This window comes from Oreochromis niloticus, linkage group LG15 (assembly GCF_001858045.2).
Source record: "Oreochromis niloticus isolate F11D_XX linkage group LG15, O_niloticus_UMD_NMBU, whole genome shotgun sequence".
Classification (NCBI taxonomy): Eukaryota; Metazoa; Chordata; class Actinopteri; order Cichliformes; family Cichlidae; genus Oreochromis; species Oreochromis niloticus.
Window position 1 is genome coordinate 20,164,825 of NC_031980.2, and position 10,450 is coordinate 20,175,274.

Sequence of the window (10,450 nt, forward strand, 5' to 3'; positions counted from 1 at the left end):
CTGCATTAAGCTGACATTAAATTCTTCATTAGTCTTTTTGTTACAATTTTCCATCTGTGTGTGTAGGTGGCGAGAGCGGAGCTAAGACATCTGAGATGAGTCAGGTAGGAGTAGTAATGTCCAGATAACACCATTAAAAAATATTTAGCTCTAGACTCCTGACCCCAAACATGAACCTCCCAGTAGGGATTCGCTTTTTGGACAACATATTGCAGGGCTAAGGTTACTAGTGAAGGTAGAGCAGATAAAGAGTGGATAAACTGAAAAAGTTGAGGATAAGTTAATTAAAATAAATGCAAATATCAACTAGATTGATTAACCTCTAGACCAGGGGTCCCCAATCTCAGTCCACGAGGGCCGGTGTCCCTGCTGGTTTTAGATGTGTCCTTGATCCATCACAGCTGATTTAAATGGATAAATTACCCTTCTCAACATGTCTTGAAGTTCTCCAGAGGCCTGGTAATGAGCTAATCATGTGATTCAGGTGTGTTGACCCAGGGTGAGATCTAAAACCTGCAGGGACACCGGCCCTCGTGGACTGAGATTGGGGACCCCTGCTCTAGACACTAGCTGTAAAGAAAACCAATGCAGTGCCAAACAGTGCAGTTCCTCAAACGGCCTAATGGGCGTGTCTAAAAGTGTCTCAGTCTCTGTAGACTCCCAAATTAAAATACTTCACTACTTCACAGCATTAAAAAGCATGTTTACAGACTGGTACAAAAAATGTTTTGGTTTCTATGAATAATTTTTCCAAAAGGCGTCCTTTTGATTTATTAATTTTTGGGGGATCTTATTGATGTAGGCTCCAAAAACTTGGCTTCAGGTAAAACTCCAGTGTTTTCCTTGTTTTATATGAAAGTATATGTGCCTTTATAGTAGAAAGGGAGGACTACCAAATATTTTTTAAGTACATGGATCTTATGCGTGTTTAAGAATTGTTTGGTGTTTATTATAAATGTTGTGTTCAGTGTATAAGAATTTCAAATCATATGTGTGGTCAAGGGTTGGAAATATTCACAAATGTTGCCGCTACTGTGACAATTACAATTAAATGTTGCTATTATATGTAGACAAGTTGTTTATTTCAATCGGAGCCAACAGCTCTGGCCTCTATGGACAGTAACCCCAACAACTCTCATTCATTCATCAACCTAATAATTTCTCAGTTATTACCCAATGAGCATATCTGGGATAATCCTCCTTTCTAAATCTAAAGTTGTGTCCACGCTGGATGAAATTTGCTCGTTGCACATCACTTTGAAACTGATGGCTGGTGGACTTTCCAGGCACTGGGCCATGACAATTACAGGTACCCTTCACTCTCGTTGGAAGTCATTTAAATCCCTTGCCTGGAAGTTTAAAAAAGTTTATCTAAGATTCCTCCCTTCATAGTGTTAAAAGTGGTTATGCCACCCGTAGTCACTCAAAGTCGCAGGATACCCTTGAATTTCTGTCATCTCTGGTTGCCACATTGCTGCAATGTTCTGCTTTAGAATGTCAAAATTCTAATTTAAGGTGTTGGTGTGTTGGCTTTACTTTATGTTCTATGGGTCCAGATCATTCAGTTAGTTTATGGCGAATGGAATTTCCCTGTTTTTCTGTCTGTGTTGATCCTGTACAGGTATGGCTGCTAACTGAGCTTCCTGATAAATGAGCACTTTCATTGGGATTTCTTAAATTATGAATTATTAAACTGTTTTATTTATCTGCAAGTATTTTATTTGCCAAGTGCATTGCGACAAATAAATAACTGATTGGCATAATAAGCTGCCTCTTTGGTAAGTGTGTTTTTCTGTGGATGAACTCTACTTCCACGGTCATTGACTGCAGCTGTGAGCTTGGTGTAGCAGCACATAAACGAACCTGTTCTGGCCAGCTGGATGACGAATGCTAGCTGGAGTCCAAAATGGTGGAGCTGGAGAACTTCCAACACTGCAGGATGAGATTGTCTCTGTGGACTGCCCCAAGAGCTAGCAAGCCAGCAAAACAACTGATGGGAAATGAAACATGGGGTGGCGGGAAGCGCTGGGTAAGCAAGTTAGGAACAGTTAAACTTTCAAAATAAGAGCAAGGGGATTGCCAAATTTGTCATTTGTCAATCAAACACAGATGGTGCCATTATTTCTAATGGAGAAAGAAAACATGCCAAATACACCTGGAGGGCCAGACCAATTAAAGTCTGTATGTAGGTGAAAACAGATTAATATGCAGATTTTACATTATTATATACATCTAAAACTTGGCCGATTTATATAGCTGCAATTGGTAACTGTATTAATTGAGACCCATCTTTCTAAAGAAAATACCACCAACCATCACTTTTTCTGGCCCTTTATGCTGAACCTTAGACAGTCTGAGAGTTTAGCTGAAACAAACAAGAGAAGAAATTTCTGAAAACTTAGAAATCATTATAAATTATTTCAGTCAATGTTTAAGCTAACATTCCAAACAGCCCCAGGCTCCAGCTCGACAAATGTCAGAATTTGATACTTTTCTTAGTCCTCTATCATAATAAAGCAAACATCTTTGACTTTTTACTTTTTAAAGTATTCTTGAAAAAAAAGGTTTCCACTACTTTTATCACTATTGTACTTTTGAACAAAGTTCCATAAGTTTTCAAGTACTTATTTGACCCCATTATTTCCGATCCTACTACTAGGCACACCTGGTCAGACATGTTAACATGATTAAAAATAAAGTTATAGTCCTACTTAACATTGTAAATACATAGTTCTGTCTAAAGTCTGATTGGCTTCACTGTTAACCATGCAAAAGCCGACCAAAAGATCTTGGTGGGCACTTTGGTCTTTTTCTTAGGCTTCTGGCCCTGTTTGGCCTGCTTTGTTCCTTCAAGCTTGATCATCAAACACATACCTGGCTGCTCTTTGTGTTTCTACTCCCTTAAGCATGAAACCTCTTCCCCCAAACAATTACTATTGGTTTAAGAAGTTTCAAAGTCCAAAAAGCATTGATACACAAACCTCTTGCACTGCGCACAGATGGCCTTCCTCTGGCTACTACGAGAGTCTCTGAAGTCCAGTATTCGGCCTTGTCCAGTTCACAGATGCTGTTTAGAGCTCCAAGAAATACAAATGCTTTACAAACTACTTTTTTAGCATTAAAATCATAGGTCGACTTTTTCACACTGTAGTCACGCTACACTTTGTCTCCGAAATGTAATCGCATCCAATTGGTCCAATGCGGAATTTCGTTTAAATAGAGAAAAGGGCTTGTTTGTTTCCGATTTCCATTGACCTCAAAGACGCTTCAGTCCGTTGAAAATACTTTTTCTCTCCCGTCTTTTTGAAGCCGACGCAAAGCTTGTCCCCATCCACCACCACCACCTTCACCACCACCATGCCTGGACGTTTCTTGATTTCCTCTGGCGCTGCATCTCTGAGCCAGACAGACAAAGGAGGGGAAGTCCTGCCAAGTCTCTCGACTGCAGGCATGGCTTTTTCCTTTCCTCTCTGCTCCCTCGCTCTTTCTTCGGCTCTCTCTCGATTGTGGCAGTGTTCCCGAGGAGCCTTGGCGATGCTCCAGCATGTCTGCCACTCCGTCTGAACCTTCCCATCCTACCCTCCATCCCGATCGTCCTTTTGCTGTGGACCCCGCCCCGCTAACCCCTCCACTCCCACATCCTCCTTCCCCAGTCCAACCCCCTCCAGCCTAACCAAAACATTAAACACACTCCAAAAAAAAAAAAAAATCTACATTCAACTCATTTATAATCAGTCAAATATTTGATTCCGCCTCTTTTTCTTTCTCTTCAACCCTTAAACCAAAACTCACTCAATATTCCGAAAAACTCTTTTCGCCCAACAACCTTTACACTCACCACTAAAAGGAAGTGACCGCGTGTGTCTCTGACTGTGTGTGTGAGTATATGTGTGTCTCAGGTCTTTTGTTTAGTGCCAGTGCAGATCTATTCATCATGTGCCAAGACTCTGTGCCCTCACTTGTAGTGAAGAGGGGGCAGGTTGGTGCCAAGTGCCCTGACTGCCAGCTTAGTGCTGCTGTCGGTCTGTTTATGCTCACAGAAAGCTCTCTATCTCACAAGCACACACACACACACACACACACACACACACACAAATATATAAGCACAGTTTTCTTTGAGCCATTTACAAGCAGGAGTGGCAAATATATTTGTAAAGAGGGAACTAAATAAACAGATGTATGGCCTATTAAGAGCAAGTGCTGATATGTATAAAATGAAGCTGATATTATCTGATGCTTAATCGGAATATCTCTCCCTTAATATCATCAAAGTATAGTTGAGCAACATTATAGTCTTATGGTTTATTGCATGAAATATTAAAACGTTTTTAAATTCTACAACATTATTCGGAGGAAATTTGACATAAAATGCGCCTTTTTTATATACATGAACATGTAACATTCTGTTACATGATATTTAATTTTGCTGTAATTCTATAAAATTATACCTGAATTTTACATACATTACATACATTATTCAAATAGTTTTCTTAGATAAACCTTGCTAGTAGCAGGTTGGACCCCCTTTTTCCTTCAGAACTGCCTTAATTCGCCATGTCAAAGATTCAGCAACGTGCTGGAAAAATTCCTCAGAGATTTTGGTCCATATTGACATGACAGCATCACACTGTTGCTGCAGATTTGTCAACTGGGCATCCATGATATAAACAACCTTTTCTACCACATCGCAAAGGTGTTCTATTGAATTGGCATAGCATGTTATCTTTCTGGAAACAAGCATCAGAAGATGGTACATTGTGGTCATAAAGGTGTGGACACGGTCAGCTACAATACTCAGCTAATTGGTACTAAGGGACCAAAAGTGTGCACAACGCTGTCATACAGTACCACCATCAACAGCCTGAACCAAGGCTTTCACACAGTTTACGACAATTTCTGACCCTACCATCTGAATTTTGCAGCAGAAATGGAGACTCATCAGACAAGCCAACGTTTTCACAATCTATTGTCCAACTTTGGTGAGCTTGTACTAACTGCAGCCTTAGCATCCTGTTGCTGTAGTGCTTGTGTTTCAAGGTTCAACATCTTGTGTTTAAATAGATCAGGGGTGTCCAACTCCAGGCCCCAAGGACTGGTGTCCTGCAGGTTTTAGATGTGTCCTTGATCCAACACAGGTGATCTAAAACCTGCAGGACACTGGCCTTTGATGCCTGGAGTTGGACACTCCTGACAGAAATATTCTTCTGCATATCTTTGATGTTACTAGTAGTTATTTCATTTACTGTTGGCTTACTATCAGCTTGACCCAGTTTGGCCATTTTCGTACCGTTCTCTGTAAACTCTGGAGGTGGTTATGTAGGAAAATCCCAGCAGATCAGCAATTTCTGAAATACTCTGGTTGTGGGTGCCTGATCAGGCACCCCTGATCCTATCAGGCACCCACAACCATGGCACATTCACATTCACCAACAATATGTAACTGTCAAAGGGATTCCCAACATTTCTAACTTAATCATTTTTAAACGTGCAAATATCAGAAAATATTTTGAGAATTAAATTGATTATACTGATGCTAACAAGTTATACAAGTTAAGTCATACCCCAGCTCTTACAAAATGACAGCTGAAACAGGCAAATGCGCCCACAACACTGAATTTGGGCAAATGGTTGGAAAAATTGATGGATCGGTGAGTTTTATAACACAATGGATTTATGTTTTCAAACTTAAACCAAATATATTGCATAATGTTTAACTGCTGTAAAAATCTACTGCTGTCACTATCAGAATGCAATTTTGCTGCAAACTAAATGCAATGTTTGGTTAGTCACTTATAAAGCATCATATTTTATTTGTACTGTACATAAATATGAGGAACTGTTAACAGATTAAGCAGTGGTTTATAATCTTTGGACCATGTCAGATTAAAAATCACTTTGTACTTTTGATCCCTTTTAATCTTTCACATATCTGTGGGGCATTTCCACTCTAACTTTCGGAATTCAGAATTCAGAGAAAACAAATATCAAATTCTTTGCAAAAAATAAACAATCGGAGGGTAAATTTAAAATATGTAAAATGATGACACTTTTTCCCTTTTATTCACTTTCCATTGGTCTGATCTATCTTTTGATTTATCTACTGATGCTTAACCAATCATTAAACAGGCAAAGGAACAGCAAGCTGTACCTGTTAATTATTGCTTACTTTACAAACAATAACTTCACAATGTAATAATAAACCAAGGTTTTTTTTCCTGGCTCAAAATGGGCCTATGAAGCATGACTCTGCACATAAGCATGGTTTACCCACATACAGTAAAAGTGTTATCAGCAATATAAAGATATCTTTTGTGATTTCTGCCCATTGGATAATCAAAAGTGCATGTTATGTTTGAGTAAATGGAACACCAATATAAAAGAAAATAAGTTTAAAATATTATAATCATGGGGATTTACATGAAAAAAATCGATTTTTCCATCACAAGGGAAAATTCTCACACATATTTTTCCTTTTTTAAATTTTACTTCTAATACTTCAGCATTTAAGTTGCCTTATTAGGTGCTGAAATTTAACCTGTGACTTAATATTTTTACATTCATACACTGGTATTAAATAAGTGAATACTTATTTACAGACCTCTACATTTGCGAATATTCGTTTTTTCCTCTACCACTGTTGAGAGACTGGGATGCGCATGCGCAGTAACAGCATACTTTAACTGGGTAGTAGCAGGTGTAGCATCGGATAAATTTGCGATTGTTTAACTTAATTACATTTTTCTAACTGAAGCTGCTTTCTTCGTGAATGGATGGAAACACCTGGGAAGTTACCCACAGACCATTGTAACATACAACAAACCAGCAAACAGTTCGTTTCATTTCGCTACATAACGCGGATATGTAGTAAAGTTATATCACAGGGCTAACTTAAGCTAGCCTGCTGAAGCTAACCGGGTCCACTCTTACCGGAGACTTTCAAACTCTCAGTCCGGCCGGGCAGCGCTGTCTCTGGGGTCGGCATCTGTGCTTTGAAGGCCATATCTCCCATCCTAATGTTGACAAAGTGACGCCAAACGAAAAGGATCCTGGATGTAGAGACCATTGACCCTCAGCACCTCCCACACCCTGCTGCTGCACTAGCTAGCCTTACCTAACAAAAACACGGGTTTGCGTAACTGTAAGTGTCGCCTGTTACACAACGATGACTGTAAAACAAAGCACATTTTAAAAATGTTTTATTGCACACTTACAACATAACATAATGCGTTTCCTCATTGAAGATAAAGTACACATTTTGCCACACATGATGCAGAAAGTGAAAGTTAACTAGAAAAATTCTTCATTGTTTTTATTTGTATTTTCCTGTAAATAACTGGGACCACAATAAAGACGAATTCACCTCCTGGGTTTGTTTTTTATTTCTTCTTTTTTTTGTAAACATTGATGAGCTTTATCTTCGCCAGTGGCTAAGTTAACATGAAAATTGCTATTATTTTGAATGGAGTTCAGTCGTAGTCTCTCATATGTAAGCTAATTTGTAGTTTTATATGACTGGTGCTCCGTGGCTGTTAAATACTAATATGAGAGATTTATGTATAAAGCTGGGGAATTCTTGTGTCACAGGAGCCAATCCACAAAAGTGTAACAAAACAACTTTAATAAAGAAGAACCGCTGAAAAAATAAACAACATGACAAAAATAGCTCAGCAAGTTTAAAGAAAATGGTACAATAAGAGATTATTTAATAAAAGTTCAAATATAGTACAATAAGTGGCTTAAGTAAAAACAAATAAATTGAGACAGCCTCCACACTGAGCTGTTAGCTGTTATTTACTGATTCCACTCAGTCAGTTAAACTGGCCATGTGTCATTTTACCTAAACCTCTGTGTCAATTTGAACTCAGAAAGTTTTTTACTCATCAACACCAAACTGTAGAAAGAAACATTTGTCTTTCACACCCTTAAAAGCAATATTACTTAGTCTGTTTGAATTTTGAGTTCCCCGTGGGTTTCAAAGATCTTTCTTTTTCTCCTTCTTTCAGCTGTTTCCTTTAGTCACCACAGCTGATCATCTCAGTCCATCTCACCCTGTTCCTACCATCCTCCTCTGTCACACCAATTCTCTGCATGTCCTCCTTCACTACATCTGTCAATCTCCCCTGTGGTTTTCCTCCTTCCTGGAAGCTTCATAATCAACTTCCTTTGGCAAATATATCCACTATGCCTTGTCTCCAAACCGTCTCAGCCTTGCATCTCTAACGTTGTGTCTAAACTGCTGTTCCTCTGGTGGACTTATTTCTTTGTTGTTGTTTTGGCCTTGGAGACCCTGATGTCTGTTTGGTTCTCTATATTTTTTCTAGCTAACTTTAATACTGTACATTAATTTAAAAATGCTTTGTTGCTCATTCAGCAACCTGATTCTAAGATTTGTGGTTTGTCCTCCCTAGACTTTTAGGTGAGGGGTAGTAGCACCCTATGCCAGGTGACCCTCTTGTGGGACAGCTGGGATAGACCTCAGGTCCCCTTCATCTCCATGGTTTAGAAAACTAAGAGACAAATGATCAAATATCACTTATTTAACACATCTACATAAATACCATGACCCTGAAATGTACCTGAAGCTGTTTATAATGTAGATTTATGTCTACAGTAGACTAGAAGACTTTAAAAGGACTTTTACAACACTAATGTCTGACACTGTCTCATATCTAAAGGCAATCTGTCATAAGTCAGGGTTTTTAGTTATATAGACTGTATAGGCTTCTTTAAACCTGTCAAAGCTTTTTGCAGACAGACTATGTCAACACTAACGGCCCTTTAAACAACAGCATCTCATTTGTACATTTGTCAAATAAGAACTCAAATTATGCATTTTAGTACTTTTCTCACTGTTCTGTGAGCATAAGTGTTCACACTATTACAAAAGCATATACAACTAGACAAACACTCAGGAGGGTCAGAAAGTAGTCAGTAGAACACTTTTGTTCTGTGTTATAATCACAAAGCACCTGAGGCAGTAAAGTTTTTCTCAGCTACTCAGGGACAGTTTTTTCATGCTAGTTAAATTACAGCATACATTAATATGTATATATAACGTACACTAAGACAGCACAAACTTTGTGCCAATGCTTTGGGGAAAAGGGCCTTCCTTTACAAAGCTAGATCCTGTGTGACGTGCTTCACCCTGCACCGTTGAAGAACTCCATGAAAACCATCTTTATTGCCCAGTGCTGCACCTCCTGAGCATGAATGGCAGCACATTTCTGCAGAAGGCAGAGGCTGATTAACAGACCTGGTTTGGGGACTACATCATCATAGAGCCACATTTAAAATGTAGCTTTGGGTGTCCACATCCTTTAGGCCACGAAAGCTAATTGTATTGTTAGTTAAAACTATCTGGATTAAATTAACGATAGTTTATGTTGAGGTGGAAGGGGACTCATTTCACTCTGTGTGTTTGGTGACGCAGTGGTCCTCGGAGGAGGACGGCGCACCCATGAGTGGTGTACTTATTATATATTGAACATTTCAAAGACTGTGGATCTTACACTGTCACTGCTAATATGATATTATTTCCCATCATGTCGTCGCCATTATAAGAAGAAAAACTGCTGATCAGTAAGGCAGAGGCAGCTTTTGTCACCGCTGGCCTAAAAAGAGAAGACGGTGCAGAAAGTGGACACTGCACAGAAAAAAAGGAGAGGGGGCACTTATTGGTTACTGGCAGTGGTCACAGGATTGAACTTCACTGGTTTTTATTAAAAGTTTGCCCTAAAAGAGCTCCAGCTGAGTTTTGTAACCATTTTACACTAAATAAATAATGTGACAGGGGCGCCAAAACATTAGAAAAATACAGCCATTAAAACGAACATGCACACAATATGAAAATGGATACGTTTTATTCCATACCTCGAAAAATGAAAGCAGAATATGAAAGATAAACAATGCAAATTGTAATTACAGGGAGTTAAACAAACACCAAGTCGTCTTTACACGGGTATAATGGTTTGAATTATGAAAGTAAACTATAAATATTTGACATTTTAATAAAAATCCAAACAGCAGAACAGTTTAATTTAATGTAAGCTATGAACACTTCAGCCCTGACGAGAAATGAAAAGTAAATATTAAATGATCACAAACATTACACAATGAATTAAAACAAAAAAATGTTCAAGAAAACTATTCAGCTGTATTATTCAGACGGTTCAAATAAGGTTGGAGGGATTTCTTGAAGAAAATCCGGCTCCATGAGATGGAAGATGATGATTATTTCATAGTCGGCAGCTATAATGGTGCAGTCAAATGAGCACCGAACAGCCTCCATCAGTCAACTGGTTCCCAGTACACTCGGTGGTGGTGGTGGGGGGATGGATGGAAAGAGGACAGATGATGAGCCATATGGAAGAACCCAGGAGGAACGCTGCTAATGCTGGAAAAAATGTTAATTTCGGTGTCTCATTGTTCGTGGATGAAGGTGGGAATCATC

At 38.9% G+C, this 10,450-nt stretch overlaps 1 protein-coding gene across 7 annotated transcripts in view; it reads right to left on the bottom strand.

Annotated features, from left to right (window-relative positions):
* msraa (methionine sulfoxide reductase Aa) overlaps window positions 1–7,268 on the bottom strand; it is a 53,096-nt gene extending 45,828 nt beyond the window's left edge. Inside the window, exons 1-3 of one of the 7 annotated variants that reach the window (XM_013265047.3) lie at window positions 2,982–3,602; window positions 2,314–2,365; window positions 1,864–1,990 (exon numbers count right to left, since the gene is read on the bottom strand). In XM_013265047.3, the coding sequence (XP_013120501.1) occupies window positions 1,864–1,990; window positions 2,314–2,316 (130 nt within the window). In that variant the 5' untranslated portion in view covers window positions 2,317–2,365; window positions 2,982–3,602. Of the gene's footprint in view, window positions 1–1,863; window positions 2,026–2,313; window positions 2,366–2,981; window positions 3,604–6,927 lie in introns of those variants that run through there. The other 6 variants (XM_019346236.2, XM_019346237.2, XM_005461512.4 and 3 more) reach the window with 6 other exon arrangements.
* Between the last annotated feature and the right edge of the window lie 3,182 nt (window positions 7,269–10,450).